Source organism: Saccostrea echinata, unplaced genomic scaffold (genome assembly GCF_033153115.1).
Source record: "Saccostrea echinata isolate AGI-Se365-2 ecotype Australia unplaced genomic scaffold, CSIRO_AGI_Sech_v1 ptg000034l, whole genome shotgun sequence".
Taxonomy (NCBI): domain Eukaryota; kingdom Metazoa; phylum Mollusca; class Bivalvia; order Ostreida; family Ostreidae; genus Saccostrea; species Saccostrea echinata.
This window is the reverse complement of record NW_026889783.1, coordinates 6794338-6817501: the sequence shown is the minus strand read 5'-3', so window position 1 is coordinate 6817501 and position 23164 is coordinate 6794338. Positions and strand designations below refer to the sequence as shown.

The 23164-nt window shown below is 34.8% G+C and overlaps 1 protein-coding gene across 1 annotated transcript; it reads right to left on the bottom strand.

Moving 5' to 3' along the window:
- Positions 1-7584: 7584 nt before the first annotated feature.
- On the bottom strand, positions 7585-18718 carry LOC133199656 (transforming growth factor-beta-induced protein ig-h3-like). Its single transcript, XM_061335529.1, has 15 exons — positions 18546-18718; positions 16994-17068; positions 13098-13220; positions 12724-12818; positions 12376-12572; positions 11940-12134; positions 11697-11847; positions 11327-11464; positions 10958-11176; positions 10696-10832; positions 10319-10486; positions 9608-9706; positions 8591-8737; positions 8327-8417; positions 7585-8114 (listed from the first exon to the last, which is right to left on the bottom strand). The coding sequence occupies exons 1-15, from the start codon at positions 18701-18703 to the stop codon at positions 7882-7884; spliced, it is 2226 nt and encodes a 741-aa protein (XP_061191513.1). The 5' UTR covers positions 18704-18718; the 3' UTR covers positions 7585-7881.
- Between the last annotated feature and the right edge of the window lie 4446 nt (positions 18719-23164).

Below are 23164 nucleotides of genomic sequence, written 5' to 3'. Positions count from 1 at the left end.
ACAAACGTCAGCATAGATAAAATGAGCCAAAACCACAACCTCCAAAGGTATAATATTGTACATCTTTTAGAGTCAGAGATCACGACCGAGAAAACAGAGAAGATCAAAAGAACGTATGAAAACCGACTACTCTAGCGTCAGAGATACTGGCAGGGTAAGTACTTCTTCCAATGACACCTGATCCGTAAGTACTTACAAAGTTCACTGGTGTTAAAGACAAAGCAAGTACTAACAGAGTGTCAACAGAATCAAAGACAACGATAAAATAAGTACTACCAGATAGCCACCAGCGTCAAAGTCACAGTTAGGTTATAAACTAATCAGAGTCATCAATCATATATCAAAGACACCCCAAAACACCGTCAGGGTAAGTGTTCTGATCAAGACACGTATGGATAAGTTCTCTGATCAGATGAACATCAGGATAAGTTTTTCACAACAGAGACCGTGGGTTAAGTTCCTAGACTTCAGAAACTTCAGGTAATTAAGTTCTATATGAGAGACAAACAGGATAGAGTCTAACGTTACATCAAAGGCACCGGCATGGTAAGTTCTCCAATGAAAGGTACCATCAGGGTAGAGTTTCTATCAAAGACACCATAAGGATAATGTGTAAAAGGTGTAGATAAAGAAAAGTGATCAGTCTCATAAACTATTTAATCAAATGTACCGTCAAGGTGTGTTGTCTCATAAAAGAACCATGTGCATCAGTATGGTGTTAGGGTAAGTTCTGCATCAAACACACACACCAGGGTAAGTTCTGTCATTGAAGACACGTAAGGGTAAATCATTTCATCAAAGACATCTTCAAAGTAAATTCTACTTCAAAGATACTGTCAGGGAAAGTTTTCCAAATAAAGAAAACGTCAGCGAAAGTTTTCCCAACAAAGACACCTCAGAGCAAATTCTACATCAAAGACTGTCAGAGTAAATTCTCTCAAAATAAATACCGTCAAAGTTAATTCAACATCAAAATCTGTCAAAGTAAATCATATTACCAAAAGCACCATAAGAGTAAGTTTTCCCATCAAGGACACTGTCACAGTAAATTCTCTCATCAATGACTTTATCAGCTGGATACATTCTTTATCAGAGACACATTCAGGGTAAGTTCTCTCACCAAAGACACCGTCAGGAAAGTTTGATCATCGGAATCACCTTCAGACTAAGATCTTCCTTCATTGAATCCATCAGGATACATTTTCTCAATGAAAACTCTGCAAGGGATCAAAGATATCTTGAGGGTAAATTGATTAAAATCACCGTCAGGGAATGTTTTCTCAATAAATACAGCGTAAGGAAATGTTCTTTCCTCAAAGACATGGTCAGGGTACGTTCTTTCATCAAACACACCGTCAGGGAATGTTCTCTCATCAAAGACACCGTCATAGTACGTTCTCTCATCAAAGACACAGTCAGATGGTCTCTCATCAAATACACTGCCTGAGTACCTTCTCTTATCAAAGACACCGTCAGGAAATGTTCTCTCATCAAATACACCACCAGAGTACGTTCTCTTATAAAAGACACCGTCATAGTACGTTCTCTCATCAAAGACACCGTCAGGGAATTTCTCTCATCAATTACACCGTCAGGTCACTCTTTTCAAAGACACCGTCAGGGTAGGTTCTCTGATCAAGAACACAGTCAGGGAATTTCTCTCATCAATTTCACCGTCAGGTCACGTTCTTTCATTAAAGATTCCGTCAGGGAATATTCTTTCATCTAAGACACCGTCAGATTATGTTTTTCACCAAAGGCACCGACACGGAAAGTTCTCTCATTAAAGACACCGTCAGGGTACGTTCTGTTATCAAAGACAGCGTCAGGATACGTTCAAAGACACCGACAGGTATGTTCTTTTATCAATGATACAGTTAGAGAAAGTTCTTTTAATAAGGACACCGCCGGGGAAAGTTAGTATTTTAAGAAAGAAACAGTCAGGGTACTTTCTTTTATCAAAGACAAGTCAGGGTACGTTCGTTCAACAAAGATAACGTTAGATTACGTTTTTCCATGAAAGACATATCAGGGTGCATTCTCTCAATAAGGTCTTCGACAGGGTACATCATCAGAGTACGTTCTATCACCAAAGACACAGTTAGGTCTAGTTCTTTAATCATAGTCACCGTAAAAGTAAGTTCTCTCATCAGCGACTCTATCAGGGTACATTCTCTTATCAGAGACACAGTCTGTTTTCTCTCTGTAATCAAAGACATCGTTAGGTAAGGTTTGTTCTATCATCTTAAAGACTGATATGGTAAGCTCTCTCATTAAAGACGGCGTTAGTTTAAGTTTTCTCATTAAAGACACCATTAAGGTAAGTTCTTATCAAAGATTATGTCAGGGTACATTCTCCATCAGTATAAGTTTTCATCAAAAACACGATCAGGGTAAACTCTCGTCAAAGACAACGTCAGGGTAAGCTCCCTTGATAAAGATACCAGTAAAATTAATTCATCAACAAAACCGTAAGGGTACGTTAGCCGTCATGGACAGTAATGGCACCTTCAGGATAAGTTCTCTCATTAAATGCAACGCGAGGGATATGTTCTTATGAAAGACACTGAATCGTAAGCCCCCCCCCCCCCTTCAGGGTAAGTTCTCTCATCAAAGACGCCGTCGGGCAATTTTCTCTACCAAATAAAGCATCAAGATAAGCTTATATATAGATAGAAGAAACCACCATGATTTGTTTTCTAATTGAAAAATCAGATTACTTTTTGTTGGATTCCCTCATCAAAACCACCAAAAGATAATTTTTCTCACCAAAGACTGTTAGCATACGAGGGGTGATCAAAAGGTTCGCGAACTATCTCTATATTCACAAAACCACTATTCAGATCATAATGAAATTTGGCACACATATAGTCATAAACATGTTTTATAAATAGCAGCTGTAACGTAGTGTTTTGCTCCATGTTTGTGACGTCACAATATGAAAATGACGTCAATATGTAGATGACTTGTGACAAAAAATGGCTGACTCAGTCGTACTCGAGCAAACGGAAGGCTGTAAAGTTTAACGTATATCTTGGAAATTCCTTTGCAGTAGCATATAATAATTTGTACAAGGTTTATGAAGACAAAAGACTTGCAGAAGTTCAGTCATTAATTGGATTGATTGTTACAGTGAAGGAAGGGAGATGGTTGAAAATGATGTTTGTTCTGGTGCTCAGTGAAAGTAAGCTGGGGAAGAGATGTGTCCTTAGTTAAGCAATTTGTTATAAAAGGTCGCAAAGTTACAGTTAGAAGTATAGCTGAGTATCTTAAGAATATTATAATTATTACATCCCTAAAATGCAGTACACTTTAGACTTTAAACATATCAAATATGATAAAAAGAAGGCGCCCATGGGTTATCCACAATGGAAAAACGACGCACCCAAGACAGAGAAGTCGGGTTTTGATGGTCACCATGCACATTCTGGGAAAAGTTATCCTTATCCACCCATCCTATTACCGAGATTTGGCTATTTGTGACAAATGGACTATTCTTGTTTTAAAAAATAACTTACATGGTATGAAATATAAGACTCGGAAACATCTTTTAGCCTCTGTGAACAGAGCGCTACGGAGTATGTCACGTGACCGCCTGGATCTTGTGATTCGCGCATGGGCAGAACGATGGCAGACACGCATTAAAATTGGACAGGACTACTTAAAAAAATAATAAAACACCGAAATCTAATTTTATTTCTTTTAAGGAAGTTATTCGATTAGTTCTTGAACTTTTTGATCACCCCTCGTAAGTTGAACATTGAACTCTGTCATCATGATCCTACTTGAAATTCACCGTTATGGTAAATTCTGTATGAAATACAACGTCATTGTAAGTTCTCTCATCAGTGACACAGTCAGGGTAAGTTCTCTTATCAAAGACACCTTCAGGGAATGTTCTTCATCAAAGACACCGTCAGGGAATGTTCTCTCATTAAAGACACTGTCAGGGTTCTCTCATTAAAGACACTCTCAGGGAAGTTTAAATATCACAGACACCGTCAGGTTAGGTTCTCTCATCAATAACTTCATCAGATTAATTTTCTCTAAAATTCTCGAAAACACTATAAGGGAATTTCTTTGTGAAAGACATCTACAGGGTAAGTTCTCTGATCAAAGTCGCTGGCAGGGTAAGTTTTACAAACTCCTTTTAAGATAAATACTACATCAGAGGCTCCGTCAAGGTAAGTACTACATCAGAGGTTCCGTCAAGGTGTTTTATATCAAAGGCTTCGTCAAAATAACTTCTCTCATCAAAGACACCGTCAGGGAACGTTATCTCAATAAGGACTTTGTCAAGGTATCCTCTTATCAAAGACGTTTTAAGGTAAATATTTCTTAAAAAGACAGTCAGGGAAAGTTCTCTCATCCAAGAGTAAAGGTAAGTTCTATAGTCATAGTCACCGTAAAAGACTATATCGGGAAACATCATCTCACCAAGACAATGTCATTGTAGTACTTTCATCAAAGAAATCGACAGGGTAGGTGTGATCACCAAAGACACTGACAGGATAAGTTTTCTCATCCAAGACAAGTCAGGGTAAGTTCTCTTTTCAAAGAAACCGATCAGGGAAATTCTACGTAAAAGACACGGTCCGGGTACATTTTCTCAACCAAAACAGCGTGAAAATAAGTTCTATCATTAAAACATCTAACAATCAGGGTAATTTCTAGGTCTGAGTAAGTTTTCTCATAAGATTGGTTACGTTTTCATCAAAGACACCGTCAAGATAAGTTATCACGAAATGCACCATAAAAGTAAATTCTCTCTCATCAAAGACACAATTAGTTTAAGTTCTCATTAGCAATGTCAGGGTAAATTCTCCATCAGTGTATGTTTTCATCAAAGACTGGTAAGTTCTCATCAAAGACAATGTCAGGGTAATTTTCCTCGTTAAAGACACTGTCAGGGGAAATTCTCATCAAAGAACTGTAAGGTCTCCGTCAGAGTAAGTTTTCTCATCAAAGACACTGTAAGAGTGAGTTCTCTCTCAGGGTAAGTTCTCTCATCAAACATACTTTTAAATTTTTCATCAAAGCCAATGTCAGGGTAAGTTCCCTATTATGTTTTTATCAAGTTCACGATCAGGGTAAATTCTCATAAAAGATAATGTCAGGGTAATTTCATTCGTAAAGACATCGTCAGGGTAAGTTCTCATCAAACAACCGCAAGGGCAAGTTCTTCGTCAGGGTAATTTCTTTCATCAGACACACCGTTAGGATATGTTTTCTCAATAAGGGCACCGTCAGTGACAGAATCAAGGTAAGTTCTTTCATCAAAGACACCGTTAGGATAAGTGCTGTTGAAAAACAACGTAAGCCAGTTAGTTCTCTTATCAAATACACCTTCAAAGATACCGTCGGGATAAATTTTTACAACAAAACTTTGTCAAGGTAAGTGCTACATTAAAGACTCCTTTTGAATAAGTTCTCTTATCAGTGACATCGTCAGTGTTAATTCTCTCATCAAAGACAACGTCAGCGTAAGTTTTCTTTTCAAGGACACCGTCATGGTAGATTCTACATCAAATACACCGTCAAAATAAGGTCTCTCTTCAAAGACAATGTCAAGGTAACACATCGTTAGGGTAAATTCTTGTAACAAGGACACCGTCATGGTAGATTCTACATCAAATTCACCGTCAAAATAAGGTCTCTCTTCAAAGACACTGTCAAGGTAACACATCGTTAGGGTAAATTCTTGTAACAAGGACACCGTCATGGTAGATTCTACATCAAATACACCGTCAAAATAAGGTCTCTCTTTAAAGACACCGTCAAGGTAACACATCTTTACGGTGAATTCTTGTAACAAGGACACTGTCAAGGTAAGTTCTTGCATCAAAGACACGTCAGGGTAATGTTCTCATTAAAGGTATTGTTAGGGTAAGTCCTATCATCAAAGAAGCCGTCAGGGCAATTTCTATATCAAAGAAACGTCAGGCTTATGTTCTCATCAAAGGCACCGTCAGTGTAAGTTCTATCACCAAAGACACTGTCAGGGTAAGGTTCTAGATCAAAGTCTTCGAGTCCAGAGGGCACCAACACATGAAGACAAAGAAGTCGAATATATGGGTTAAAAAAATACCCAAGTCTGTGTTTGATGATAGACATTTCGTTTCTTGACCAAACCAAAAGAAAATGACAAATTTATTGACTCAATTAGATACCTAGTACATGTAACTAAAGCATTGTATAATCCATTGTATGTAAATCTTCGCTAGCCATAACATTTTCGATCCGCTTTGCATCTAACAAACGTTTATTGGGAGCGGTGCTGTCGAAACCCCTTTGCATAGCAAAGATGACGAGGTAGGGTGCATAAAAAGATGTCATCCAAAACAGTCTTTCTGTGTTAAGCTTTCAGTCGACATCATCTTATCCATTTTATGAATCTAGGTGTGTACTACTGAAAAGTGAAATATGAATTTACGATGTCATTCTCAGGATGTAGATAGCTTTTACACCTCGTAAACACAGAGTTTGACATTTTTTCCGACAATTTCCTGAACTCTTATTTGGGGATTATATTTAGTGTTTCGCTATATGATAATAACAAAATTGATGCGTTTACATATTTCATCCAAAATGCACAGAGACGGAGCACATCCACTTTCTCACTTTTAATGTGATTATGTATTGAATTTTTTGGACATGTTTTTCGCAACAATGGTACTGTATTACTTTAGAAGAATCTGATTTTCTTTCAGATGCTGTCTTATGCAGCCCATGAACTTTTTCAGGAAAACATGAAATCTAATTATTGATGATATCTATAAAACGAAATGTTTATTTACAAAAATAAAAGAAAATGAAATGACCTCATTTTCCTCTGGCTTTATGAATTTATTTCCGTTCTTTGATTACGTATCAATCAACAATTTCTTCAAATCAATTAACGTATTGACAAATAAAATCGTTGCTCAACTATTTTTCTAGCTACTATAGATACAAATTCTTCAAATTAAGTTTCTTAGGAGGGGGATTAGTAGCACTAGACAGGGACATATTTATTTTCTCGCCAGTTGAGGACAGATTCTTATTTTCAACATTTTCTCTGACAGAATGTTTATTAACAAAATAGGCCACCCCCTCTCAAAATCAAAGGGTCTTCCCCTTACCAAGATGATGTATGATTTCATAATTTTTGGTGAATGCATTTTGGAAAAAATCCACCCTTAAATATGATATTTACAATATTGAATCATTGCTAGTCTTAATCATTAGCTCATTCCTACACCTTTTAGATGAGGTAGGCATTGAAAATCAGTTTGTTATCCTAAAAGCTGCTTTACAGAGAAACTGAATCAGTTCTAAGGTTCTCGATCAGTAGACGAGTTTAGTGATGAGTTTAGTGATCAGTTTAGTGATGAACACTAAACACAGGAAATCATTCGACCCAAAGTTAATTTAAAATCTAGTTGAACAAACACTTACGAGATTGGGTTAACATAGAAGGATGTTGATGCCGAGGAGTCAAAAGTTTAATTGTAAGGAAGTATACACTGAATGTTTTCCGCGGCTTTGGAGAAACACACGACATAAGATAATCAACAAAATTGAGTGCGGCTAGAGAGTGAATGATTTACAGAGAAAATAATATGTTTTATTTGCATATCCATCGTCAATGTTATCAAGGACATTCAATAAAAAGTTACATAAAATCTAACAAAAGCACACACACACGTAAACAAAAAGGTTTTCCTATCAAAATGTATGCCATGAAACGAAAAAATCACAGATTTTTTTTTTGCTTCACATATTTAATGCAGATTTTTTATTTTTATTGAAATGTTTTTTTTTTAAATCGTTCGCTTCTATGGATGTAAAACACTCGTGAAAAAAAATGCTCGCCAGTGGTGCTTCTCAACAGAAAACGCGTTACCAGAAGTCGAAGGGATCGTAATAGTCTTCTTCTTGTAAGACTTGGTTGATAGCGTGGACAACTCCATTTGTCCCGACCATGTCACATTCGACAACGCTTGCGGAGCCCACGGTGAGTTGATCTCTGGACTTCTCAACAGCGATGGTCATTCCTGACACTGACCTCAAGTTTCTGGTGAATATACTAAATCTGTCACTGTACCGTTGAATTTGGGAGCAACAACGGTGTCCTAAGAAAAAAAAGCACAATGATTAATCAAAATACATATATATTCGTTACTTATAGGTATGTGTATTATAGCTACCAAAATCTTTTAACGTTTCCCTTTTTCCCACACAAGACGGTTATATATATATGTGAACTTATTTAATTATTAGAAAGAAAATCCTATAAATTTATTATATCAAACATTTAACAAATTGAATGTTTGGAGAGGTATACCCTTAATGATATGGTCTTTGATTAAACTTTGCAAGTTTTCTTTACGACTTTCCAGTTCCTTCAAATCGTTCTCTGAAACTTCTTTCAATGCCTAGGAATTGAGTAATAAATGACTTAATTCATTTTGAAGAAAATGTAAATGTTTCTATGTAAATAGTACATATTACTACTAGTACTTTAATATAAGGAAGATTAATAGGTGCTCAAACTTAAAAATCATTTTAATGAAAGATTGGAATTGTTTTCAAGGATATATAATCTAACCTCGTTTGTTGGTGCCAACACTGTGTATGGCCCTTTTCCCTGTAACTGGTCAGCTAGACCGGAGTTTTTCAACAAGCGAACGAATTCTGTGAACCGACTGTTCACTTCAAGCACATCAACAACGGTACCGACTGGTGGGACCAAAACCTGAAACATTGAAGATGAAATAAAAAAAAATACATGTACTGTCATCTGTGGATAATCCAGTCTCGGTTGTGTATATGTGTCTGTGTGTATGTCATTCTGTCATATAAAAGAAGAGTTTTGTTATTTCATGGACGAAAGAAAAAAATGTTGCAAAAGTGATACATCCAATTAATTAACCATAGAAAAAATACCATAGTTACAATGTAACTATAGTTTAATTTAGTAACAAAGTTTTACTATATTAAATCAAAGTTTTTACTATAGTTAATCAATTTTGAAACATTCTTACCATGGATTCAAAAATATAATATCTTATGTTCTCCAATTCATACATGCACATTTTTAATAATAAATGGAATCATTACTTGTATATTGAAACATTATTTTAAAATTTTACACCACTGTTATCGTATATAAGGTATTTTAAGTTTTAAAATCTCTGAAAAAGTTCTAGAGTAAAGTTTCATAGTAAATCATAGGATATAAGTTTTTATTATTATAGTTAACTTTAGTAAACTACAGTTAACTATAGCTAACTAAAGTAAATTTTAGTTAGGATTAAGTCTGAAATACCTTATAGTTATCATTGTTGAAACGCCTACAATTTTTTTTAATAAAACCTCTCAAACGAATATATTTTCTATAAAATTTTCTTCCCTGAAATACTGACATTGCTTTAGAGTCAGTGTTTGCTTTTGCGATATTCCACATATCCAATGTCACTACTTACTTTTTTCAAGCTGTGGAGAGCTTTGTAGCAATATCCCTAGAGAAAAGCCTTTTTTGATAACTAATCAATTATTTTGATATACTGAGTAAGAAAAATGAATCATTGAACAGTAAAAAATAATAATAAAACAGCTTACCAACCTTGTCTATGAGATGAATAACGGCGTTGCAGCTTTGGATGTTGGATTTCAAAATAGTAGCACACTGTATAGTCTCTCTATTGTACCCATGGAATGGAAACTGGTGGTATTGAAAAAAAAATATAGAGGTGGTTAAAGGGATACAAAACACAATTACATGCATATTGAATAATGATCAATTCAATTATGTGCGGCTTTCCAGATCTGAATTGTAACCAGCAGTAGCCTACATGATGCATCTTGATTTTGTCGACATTCTTTTCTTTCTCAATGAAAAGTGCAAAATGAAACTGCACAAAAGTTAATCATATAATTCTAAAAAGTAACATTTTTCTCTCTACAAAGGTATGCAAAATCATTTAATTGACAAATTTGACTTGGTTTATAGAATTCGGGGTAGATAAAAATGTATTAAGTTTTGACAACACAAATGGGGGAAAAGGGACCCGCAACGGGCAGCATCTCCTCCAAAAGGGCACATCGATCCCGATACAAAGTATTACTTGGGTAACTTCCTCAAACTTCGTTGCGATAATAATATTTCTTTAGCCTCTGATTCAGATGTATTGATAATTAACATCTGTTTTTAAAACACAGTGTACTGTACTATTGTCTTGATTAATGGCAAATTCTACAGTGACTGATTGAAAATTGCTTTATCAATGGTGGGGAAAAGATCCAAAGTTCGGTGTATAGTTTAAAGTAAATTTACCAAGAAATCTCTGTGGACAGTAAGGTTCCTTCTTGGGTTCCACGTGGGAAACTGGTACCCATCATAAGCGCGACACGTAGACGTAGTGGGTATCACGTGATAACGGAGTGCATCAGCCAGTGCTGTCTCTGACTCATTCAGTCTTTTCGCAGCAAACTCCGTCATTTTCTGTGGACGGATAATTTTATGGCAACATTACTAAATTGGTATTGTCCATGTATACATATAGTTCTAATGAAATAATAAAAACTTTAAATCGGAAAAATTAAAATTGCCTTCCACAATTATCTATAAGCTGTAAAGATATTACTGTGCCCAACCAGTACAGTATCGATCATAGCTTACTGAGAACCAGTGCAGTATCGATCATAGCTTACTGAGAACGCCTCGTCTGTTGGCACTAGTACGGTAATATTGTCAGCCGTTTCAAAAGATTTCTTGAGACCTGCTTCGACAACCAATTCCGGAAGTCTAGTAATGTTTCTTTTCTGTAGAGCATGAAGTACCCCTAAAGCTGTACATCAAAATTAAGAAGTTTCATTATAAAATCCGGAAACACTAACCACTTTAAAAAGCAACACTCATGCTACTGTACGATTAAAAGAAGGATTCGAAATATTTAATAATCATTGTCTGGACCTTCATCTGGAAGAATAACATCATCAATCAGGTGAAGCACGCCATTGGTAGCCATGACGTCACGGTCGACAATCTGAGCGTTTTCCACGAAGTACTTGTTATTCTGATCACGTGACAAACGGAGATAATTAGACAACTGATTTTTCGTTCTAGACTTGTGCTTATCCGACACAGCCGAGGAGCAAATAACATTTGGAAGAAGATGGTGGAATAAAATTTCTGGAAAAAAGAGGGAAACCATTGCAAACAGGATTCTTTACATATTGTATTGTGTAATGTTGAAAAGAAAAAGAAGCATAATCAATAACGCAACTGAAATGTCGGTTTAGTATTAGTAAGTTTAATGACTCGAATATTTTAACAAAATACTTTTTAAGCAACGTTGGTCGCTTAGAATTCTTTGTAAAAGTCCTCCATCCAGTTTCTGGAAAGCATTATCTGTTGGTGCAAAGAGGGTAAACTGTCCATCACCTCTAAGATTGACACCAAGACCACTGCGACCAATAGCTGAAAGTAAACATGCACCAAAAAATCACAAATATATTATCTTTCATAAGATACATTAAAAAAGGTAAAACACTATCTCAAAGCACAAGTATGATAGGTTCACCCTGCAGTCTTAAATATCTGTAGCTGAGCTTACGGGTTTCTCCTGCTGAAGAATGGCAGTGATATCACTACCTGTGGGCAGCTGAGCTGTGTGTTGCTGCTGCTTAAGAATGACAGTAATATCACTTACCTTTCTTTAAGTAGCTGAGCTGAGGGTTGCTGCTTACGATGTCCATCAGTGATTTAGTTACTGGCTGCAGAACATCCTCAACAACATGGATGACACCATTGGTTGCTAGATTGTCACGTGATGTGACCCGTTTACAATTGGCAGTCATGATCTGTAAATCAGACTAGTTTTAAAAATCAGGGAAACAAATTGAAACAAATATATTTGTAAGTTTCGTTTATGATAAGTATCGACTCTACTTACACCATCGTTTACCATGTCATAGAAATTGACTCTAATTGTGGAAGATTTGGAATTTGCGGAGGTTATCGTCTGCTCGTCCTCAAGTCTTGTGGTGGTCAGAATACCTCCTGTTACGTGTCCCAACACAAGATCCGAAGCATCACTGACGAGCAGGGTGCTTACAGGTGGTGAGATTCTTATGACAGAGTTCATATCCTGATAGAAAAAAATCACGTACAGAAGAAGGTGATGCATATGCAACAGAAATTTATTTTTGTCCTTTACATTTCCTGACAAGAATTATTGTACATGTAACCTTGCCAAAAATTATGATTGCTTATTCTTTCAACGCGACAGGTATTTTTGAAATGAACAATTACCATCCTTCAGACTTCTGTGAAACACAATACATGAACTGTAACTGTATCGAGAACCTAGGGGAAATTTAACAGCTTACACTAAGTATGACGTTTTCGTAGGTTGGAGACAAAGTCGGGGTTTGTTTTAAAGCGTCGTTGGTTGGAGCAAACACAGTGAAATTCGCTCCAGAGCTCTCATATAGTTTACTCTCCAAACCAACACTCCTAGCGACTCTAAGGAATTCTGTCAAGTTCATAGACTCTGCTGTCTTTACGATATCATGTAACTGACGATCTGCAGAAAGATATTTTAAAAGGGAACAAAGTAATGTTTGTAGTTTTACAACAGACTTATGTGACTAGAAACCAGTACAAGTTACTCGCTAAATTCTAGATTCTTTACAAAAGTCATTTCAGTACTGATTGATCTCATAAGATTTTCTTACAAGTTGGACACCCGTATTGTCCTGAAATCCTGCTGTAACCATGGCAACATTCTTTGACCTCTCTAAGTGTTGTCTTCTTCCCATTGATCGTCATTCTTTTGTAAACAATGACAGTTTCAATATGTTAACATAGTTTTAATTCCATTTTTTTTTCAAATGTCTTTCAAGAATGTTCATGTATCAATACAGTTTGTCATCACATATGCACATCCACGTTAACATTTTAATATGATTCCAAATATTTGTGTTTTTGAAAAAAATGAATGTGAATTTAATACAATGAAATGCACACTTATAAACATCTGATGATATTTTTTTTCTTTATATACACTAGCATGTATTCGATCTGTTGATATGTGATAAGATGGACTTACGATTTAGTACATATATAGGACGTCTTCTTGTCATCACACATGACCGTTGTCGCCATATGATGACTGCTGATATCATCTGACGTGGTTTCATTTTTGCGCTCTTCTTCCGTACAAACATTTGGACTACAACGTAAAAAAAACCTTGACAACAGTTTTACGACTGATTAGTAGTATACGACTTTAATGTCTCTGTTTTACTGGAGGGGATATTGATTAGAATTCATTTGAATTTTGATCATTATACGATTTAATGATTTGGTAAATCTGAGGATGCGACAGACCAGAAAATTCTCTGGAAATATCCATAATGCGAGAGTACAAATCGGATTTGTTAGGAGAACAAGAGGCCCATTGGACACAACGCTCACCTGAGTCAATATGGTCCTGCTGTTCTCTTCTCCTATATATTCATATGTAAAGCTTTGATCGCCTGTTCTAGGCATACCCTACCCCCAGGTGCCATGTTTTGAATGAAATTGAATCTAAACTTTCTGAGGATGCTTCTATATTCATTTACCTAATCATGGCTTTGCTGTTCTTGAAAACAGAATTTTAAAGATGTCTGCCACCCCACTGGGAAGGAGGGGGGCATAGGGAGGGGGTCATGATTTGAACAAACTTGAATCTACACTACCGGATGATTCCATACCAATATGACTAATTGTGACTTTAATTGTTGTTCTTGAGAAGAATATTTTTCAAAATTTTCTTCTATATATTCCTATGTAAAACTTTGATCCCCCATTGTGGTCCCACTCTACCACCGGGGGTCATGTTTGAACAAACCTGAATCTACACTACCTTAGGATGATTCCATACCAATATGACTAATTGTGACTTTAATTGTTGTTCTTGAGAAGAAGATTTTTCAAAATTTTCTTCTATATATTCCTATGTAAAACTTTGATCCCCCATTGTGGCCCCACCCTACCCCCGGGGTCATGATTTGAACAAACTTGAATCTACACTATGTAATGAAGGTTTCACATAAGTTTCAACTTTTCTGGCCCAATGGTTCTTGGGTAGAAGATTTTTAAAAGATGACCCCAAAATTTCACCAATTCTTAATTATCTCCCCTTGGAAGTGGACGTGGCCCTTCATTTGAAGAAACTTGAACCCCTTCACCCAAGAGTGCTTTGTAGCAAGTTTGGTTGAAATTGGCCCAGTGGTTCTAGAGAAGAAGTCGAAAATATGAACAGTTTACAGACAGACGGACGGACAGACGGAATACAGACAAAATGTGATTAGAAAAGCTCACTTAAGCTTTCAGCTCAGGTATTCAGCTATTTTCAGCTATTTTAAAAAGACGTGTTTTATAAAAGATGGTTTGATTATCTCCTCCCAGCATTATGTAGTCGTGATATGACCAGTCTCAAACTTTTTAAAGAAGTGATAAATGAAAAGGAAACCATGTCTATACAAATGAAGGTCAAAAATTTGATAGTTTTAAACAATATACATATAAGTTTGCTTTACTTTACAGTCTCTTACTTGTTACATGAAATACGTGAATGATGGCTAAAAGTTCAAAGGTCAAATGATCAGAGTGTGAGGAAACTGATTGGCATTCATTACGTTGTGAATCCCAATTATGTTCATAAATGGATTTCTCTAAATAGTGAAACATAAACAAAATAGATGATCCTCGGACAGCATTGGATATTACTTATACATGATCCATCAGTAGGTCAGCTGAACGATTCTACGAAATCAGTACACCATTCTTAGATCATATAAAGTAGGTATATCTAACCGTCAATACTAATGTATTTTGATGGTGAAGGGAAAACGGTAGCTACGGAGGAAGTACACTCGCGGTGTGTCAAGTGCTCTGAATCCACTACAAACTAATCCAACCCAGAGAGGTGGACGAGTCATCGGGGAAGAATTGGAACAAGTGTTTGGCCAAAAGAATTTTCAGTGTTACATGTGAGGAGTTTTAATGATTTTAACCGACATATCATACATTTCATAAATTTAACAATGTAAATAAAATAAACATTTATCAAGAACTGCTGAAAGGATGACTGCACTTAAGGACATGCAAAATTTTCGACAAAATAAACTTTCAAAACAAGCATTTTTCTTTTCATTGCAAGAATGGTCAACATCCAATCTACAACTTTATCTAATTACGTTTAATGAAAGTGTGTATTTACGAAGTTCGAATCTGTTTTCAAAGGCAGGGGTCATCACAATTTCTTAAATCTCTGTTCGATAATGAGGACGCCCACTTTTTTACGGACTTTATACATAGTCAGCGCATGTTTGTCTATTGTTCTACGTTTAACAGTAGTTGTATATTTGCATAAATAATAATGTGTCAAAAGGAGATTAATAGACAAACATGCGCTCATGGTTAAAAAGAGAAAAAAAATGCTTCTTCTTACATTCGCTCTCTGTGTTGTAACCAAGGATTGTGACATGTTGAATATTATAATTCACCACGTGATTTCTTACCTCAGGTAACTTTGTGAATACTAAATTCCGTCACGTGACTTGTAAGGTAGCATGTTTTGTGCTAACTAGGACATTGTGTTCGAACACGATAAGTCATCTGGCATTGATATAAAATCTGCTTTAATTATACTGACGTGCTCATATTGTTAATTTCGTTTTGAAACCTTTGTCAGAAGTGTACTAGTATTTGTGCCATACAGAATGGAGAGGGAGATTGGAAAGAGTGATCGCGTTCTTTTTCCCAAACATGTCATTGTTATTTATCAAGTCTAATTTTAGACTCATTCTTACAATGTTAGCTCCACCTCTCATGCATATCTTATGTTAAATCAAGGGGAGGTAAGTGTAAATTCACTATATTTGGAAAGCAGTAAGGACAAAAAACATTGAATCCTTTTATTGTATCACAGACTAAAATCATTTTAAGATTTAAATTTGGTTCCAAATTGACAGGATTCTTTAATAAACATACAAAAGTGAAATAAGGTTTAGATATAAAAGCAACAGAAGCAACCGAAAAAGACCCAAAAACAGGCGTTAAGTGCAGTCATCCTTTGTTCAAAGAACTGCGAACGATAGCATTGTTCTCCCGCCTACCTCCAAGTCAATTTTCAAAAGTTAACATATTTGAATGATTTTTCATATTTATATAGATATTTATATGAATTTTCATAAAACATTACTTCTTTGGGAAAACAAAGAGTGATAACTCTATAATTTGGGTAAAACTTGTGTTTTTCACTATAGAAATCAATGGAAAACGGAAAATATTTTTAAAACATCTCCCCCCCCCCCCCCGTGAAACAAAAATTCCTTATTACAGGTAATATGGACTGTCATTTCACAAATTCATACCAGAGCTTTTTGTGTTTCACGGGGGGGGGGGGGGAACATATGTTTACAGACAAAAAACTACAAAAATGCTTATTTTTTCACCAATTTCAAAGCGTTTTACAACTAAAGTATTGTATTTTATTAATAATATATGTTTGATTTTATATGCGTAAAACATAAGAAAAGATTAAAAGGAATATTTATTCAAATCCAAGAATACTTTAAAATGTGTTGATGATTTAAAGCCCGATTTCAATGGAAAATATCGTCTACCACCTTATTTTCAGAGCTGGAATTAGGGGTAGTTAACTATTTAACACTAGCATTAAAATTATCAGTCAATTACCATTGAACTGTCCTTTGCATTCAGCAAAGATTTTACGGTCAAATTGCCATTAGTATCGAATTAAATGAGTGTAAAATGTAGGCGGGAATCGAGAGTTAGCGTGCGTAGTTCTTGGTCCAAAATAAATACTATAATGCTTTAGGTTGTATTGTTAAGTTTAAGTTCTTCAAAGTATGATTTCAAGGACAAAACACATGGACATATATGCATCTTGAAGGAAGTAAACCTATACATGAACTGTAAAGCAGTACATACCCGTCCCACCAATCTCTGGATCCTCCACTTCCATAGTTAAAGGCAAAATTGATGTCAGCCCAAGGTAAACGCCATCTATATAAAAGATGGATTATATATGTTTCTTAAAATTCTCTCTTTCTCGCATGTGTCCATGAGGTTTAAAAAATTGCATTGTTAAATCAAATGTGCTTCTGAAAAATCCAGGGTTCGTAAAAAATCTAATTCTTCATTCAGAGACACGCTTATTTATTTTTCTTCAATTTAATCTATACCTTTATGCCTTTGATGTTTGATGAAGAGTTTGTTACATTATTATACGTTAGTCAATTATCATGGCGACTTTCTCTGCAAGCGGTATGGGCTTTGCACGCTGTATACCATTATCATTTGCATATGGAGTTGAGCATGTTCTATGTACGAACAATTTTTAAAACGAGGCAAGCTATTGACAAATTGATGAAACAAGAAATCAATATCAACAGTCTTGTTTAAGTCGATACAATGACCTTGTCAGCAAATACAATCTATCAATAAGTCGAATGTTGACTGATGATTTTCATTGTTGGGCTTTACTTTATTCTTTTGTTTTCTTTATATTTATTTAACTCTTTTGCCGTAAAAATTAGATATAAAGATTAATCATTACTAAGATATTTAAATGTGCTATGAACAAATACATTGTATAACATTCTAAAGATTATTATACACTGTAGGCATAAAAATACGAATTTTTGGTTCATTATCTTAAGGGGGCCGACTGGAGTTTTCATTGCGCAATACTTAGCGCAGCATAGTAAAATAAGCGTATTTACTCTTTAAAGCAACTATTTTTACATAATTTATAAAAATTAACAAATTTAGGAAATCTAAGGTTTAAAAAATCTAATAACGTTTTTAAATAACTGATTTTTTAAACAGTTTTTCAAATGATGAGTAGATAGACGTCGTAATAGCGTGTTTTTGACGTTATGAATAACCGAAGTTCTTTAAAGCGGGGTAATTAATTATGTCATAAAATAAACAGTATAAAATAGATGCTCTTGAAATTTTAAACGTAGGAAATTGAGAATCTCACAATCATTTTTATTATTTTTTATGTAAATCTGTGGTATCCGTCATGTTTTGTTGCACTCCATAAAACAGGAAAATATCACGATTTTTGACATTTTGAGATGCCCCCTCTGGAAACCAGACGATAGAATTTTGTGTTTCTTGCCAAAAATGTACAATATAAGTGTTACCCATCAAATAATATAATTTGAGCAAAAAGTAGAAAGTAGCATTTGTATAATTTGCTCCGAAGTGCGAAAAAATAGTATTTTCCTATATAATCCTATAGTAAATGTACCTGTATTTTGAGATGGTCCCTAAAAAATAACCAGACGGTAGATGTTCACTAAACTTGGCATGTATACTGAAGTCAGTGTAAGGTACATATGGTATAATTTTAAAGAGTTTCTCTATAGTAGTTTTCACACAATAAAACCCCAGTCGGCTCCCTTAAATACACACAAGCAATACTTTTCAATCTTTTCCCACATTGAATTCACTTATTAGTTGATTTTCTTACCTATGGTTCCAGCGACGTATTTGACTTCTCAGACCCCGGAGTCCATCACTGAGCCTGCGTCCGAATCTGCTACGGTGACGTCGATGACGTCTGCTTTCGATTTCGTCTGCCACCAAAAGCAAAAGGACAAAACATAACAAGAAGCAAAACCGCGACATCCCAATGAAAAGAATGTCCGACAATCTACAGTTATGGCTACTGGGTAAATAGACAGGAGGCTTAACTTAAGTGTTTACAAAATAAAACATGCAGCAAAGAATTTTCCAGATACAGATGGTAGTGCACATTAAGAAAACTGGTTTCATAAGCTGTGTTTTATAACATCAGCTCTATGAATCAGCCCATCTCAAAGGAGAGTGCAACTTTTGGGGTTTTAAGAGGAAAACAAGGATCTGATGGCCTCTTGATGTGTGTATTTACTTATGAAAGTGCTGATGGTATTATGCAAATATTTGATTATGCAAGAGAGTGTTTACGATAGGCAAAAAAAGTGAGACATACGTGCATTTATCAAAACAATTGTCAGCTTTACCAATAGATGTTTTCTCTTTTGCATTTCAAATAATATAAATACGTAATACGGAATTAAAAATTACTTCTTAGTGAAAGATATGTGAATACAATATATACATGTAATTGTTGCCACTGATTGTGAGTATTTGTGAAGGAGCGAAAAATCAGATCAACACTATGCAATTCTATTGTGCACTCTATGAATACTAAGTATAATATTAACCATTTCCCCTCCTCTTATAAAGCACAGTTGTGATACTGAGTTTTATTTTTTCCCTTTGGGAAGAAATACCTATTATTAGACCAGAATAAATAAGAAATACAAGTATGACACGGATGTCATGCTCTAATCCAAAGTTAATTGCTTCAAATTTCAAGGACCGTTTTTCCTCTCAAAGTAAGCAATAAGAGAGGAATTTAAAACTCACGTTGGATCTGTAACTAATTATATGTATGTCATCACCTTTTACATGTATCGAAGTGGTTTATGCTTAGAAAGTGAAACGAACGTATATATTACGAATATTATGTCTAATTTTTAAAATGATTCTATGGTACAGAATTTGAGAATATGGAAGTCATTTGGGGAACACCTGTAACAGTCCTCGTTACAATTAGTACTGGGTAAAAGTTCATCATCAGTATTTTGGCAGGGATATACCAAATGTGATTCTTTAGATTACTCAAAATTACATAAGCTGAATAAGTTTCTCTTCCAGTCACACAACTTTAACCTGTAACTCCACTAGAATTATTACCAGCAAACCGACGGAAGTTTCAAGTCTCGGCAATGCTGAAACAAGTGAATGGACATCTTCAACCACTGAAGTGTACAATCAAAAATGAATGCATATGTACAATTTTCATGGTTTCCGACTTTTGTCAACATTCAATCCCAAAATGACGTTTATGTATGAGGTATGAACAATTTAACCTTCAAAGTCTCACACGAAATATGGAGATAACGAACAGTAATCAAGCTCAAAATTCCATTGAAACAATACAAATCGGGAGCAGAGCAAACAAGGACCTTTAAAAAACATCAGAGGTGGGATCAGGTACCATGGAGGAGTAAGCACCACCTGTCGACCGGTCACACCTGCCGTGTGCTCATCGTCATGATCGGGAAAAATCCGTAGACAATTCAGTGTTTAGAAAATGACCTAACAATTAGTATGAAAAACGTCAGTCAGCATTCGACACAATGATAGATTTTATTTGCTGATAAGATCATTGTATCGACAATAGAACTTGCGAAACGACTTCAAACGAGACTGTTGTTATCCTTGTTGCATCAACTTGTTTGTCAATAGCTTGCCTCGTTTTAAAAATTCTTCACACTTGGAGCACGCTCTTGCGTATCGCATCAGCTGGAAGATATAAACCCTATTATGCAGGTGATAAGGTACTACATAAGTAAGGGAAGTTGGTGATAGAAGTTGAAGTCATCACGTTTATCATAAAGTTTTGTTGTTAGGTTACCATTAACGTCTTTTCCTAGTAAAATATCCAAATATGAAACATCTGTGGTATCTTTTATTAAAAGTTCACTAGGATATATCGAGTCGACATATGAATTAAAGTAAATATTGTTAATAGATAATATCTAAATGTCGAGTTCAAGGCCAAAATACGTGTGATCTTCTTCTCATGTATAAGTTTTAGAATAAATTCTGCTTCATATGAATACAAAAATAGATCTGCTAATAACGGGGCGCAATATTCTATTAAGTGGGGCTGAATCCTATGATGATAGTGGATATCCAAAAGATATTCATAAATTTTTCTTGATCTGTTTTGATTATAACGATCAGTCTGTTCTGATTATAACGATCAGTCTGTTATAACGATCAGTCTATTAAAAACGTTCAGTCTGTTATAACGATCATTCTCTTCTGTTAATGTATAAATGCACTGCCGATTGTATGCATAAGAAGAATGGGATTAAAAAGAAGACTGCATGGAGTACCAAAGAGACTGGGGTAGGATAAGTGTTGGATATACTCTCACTGGGACATTGTGTGTACAGTAACGGACAGTAACGGCCACTCTATTGTATGACTTAGGGCTGTGTATTGAGCAAAATATTTCGATACGATACGATACGATATTTTATAAAGCGATATGCAATATATTGGATTATTTATCAAGTCTTTCAAAAATATCTTGTAAATGACATTTAATGCATATATTTGATAAAAAATGGGTGAGTCTAATATAACATGTTAAAATATAGTTGTCTATGTATTTTGTAATAGTTATTTAAGATGTGCTATCTCCTTCATGTTTATTTCATCATTGACCAGTTTTAATTCAAAACAGTTAAAAATAATCTTTGGTAACTGAAATTCCCAGCTTTTATACAAAATTATAAGGAAAACTGCCTGTCCGATACGTATTGGAAATTATTTTTTCGATACTATACATTCCTGAATATCGATACGTATTGAATATTCGATATATTAACACAGCCCTATTGTATGTATTTGGATTCTTGTTGTAAGTTTATACTACATTAATGTAAATAATTTGTTGTTAAGTTTAAACTGTGTGATTAATTTTTGCTGGCATTTCGGGTTATTAAATTCTGTCCCATAAAAGCTTAAGATATTGAGTTGATTTTTGGTATGTGAGTGAATCTTGATGCATTACAGATCAAGTATGCATTTCAATCCGCTTTGATGACTTTTGGTGGAAATATGGCCTTTTTGATTTCTGCACGTCGTGTGATTTTTTACGGAGTTGCGACTTTTTAAATTTTTTTAGGGGAACTAGATTACACATGCCGGTGGAGGACCAGTATTACTAATGCAATGCTCTTAGAATGCTTGTTTTTGGTCTTTTTTCTCTCTATCTAGTTCTTCCATTTTTTTTTTTTTTTGTTCTGCTGATGTATATTTGTTTATGCACTTATCAACATTTGCCAATCCCTTCAATTAATTATTGCTTCTAAACACTTGTAACTCTTGATCCTCTTGAAGAGAACTTATGTTAGGCAAAGCCTGATGTCCAAGCAATTTATATGTTATCATTCTTACATGATAAAATATTGATTAAATTAAATTTTTATTATATCAAAATGTACGCTTTTTTTGTATTTCAAGGTATTCTCCTAAAAAAATAATGAACACACACGTGTGAATAATATTTAAACTTTGGTTCGTTTACATGCTCATTCATACATATCAACTGAACTCATTATGATGAAAGTAAATTAAGCTTCGTAGTACGTTATTACATATAATTGACTTTCAAAATGAATATAGATATGACATTAATTAAATTTGTTATTTAGGTTAATCACGATCAATTTAAAATACAGTTTACGAAGCTTAACTAGGGTTTTTCGCAAGTAGGATTAATGAACGAACCCTTTGCTAACTATAGTAACCAGACTCTATAGTTTTGCATATAAATGCACAAAATAGATTTTGTCATTTTATGTTTTTTTAAAAAGTAAAACAGTTAAATAGTGTTTATCGATTCTCGTGAATTTGGAATCTTGTAAAGCTGTAAACCATATTTTAGAGTAGTAACTATGATTCACAAACGTTAACTGCAGTTTAGAGTTGATAACCATAGTAAAACTGTATTTCACAGATTAAACCATGTTCCGCTCTTGTAAATTATATAGTTTTCACTGTTAGGCATATTTTACACAAGTTTGTGAAACAGGAATTTAGTCGAAAACTATTTGGAGCAATGTTTCAGCCCCTTAAAGTATAGTTTACGATTAATAAATCTAGTTTTCCATACGAAAATCTGGATCTCGCTGTGGCGTGACAAATACTACTCATATATATTTGACATTTTTAATATCATTTTAAACAGCAGTTGGAATTTGGTCACTATCTCTGATAGCCCGACTCAGCGAGAAATAAATTAGTCTACAAATCTTACTAGGTTTCCAGTTTTCATTTCGAACAGTTCACCCTGTACATCTACAAGTATCTCCCGGACGACAATTTTAAAATATTGGTAAAAATCCAAATTGTTACATGTAACTCATTCTGTCTACTGTAAAATCATTTAAAGTTTCAATATTAAAATTATCAGTTTCCTGGTCTTTGTAAGACATGAATCGAGCCAACAGAGGAATCTAAAAA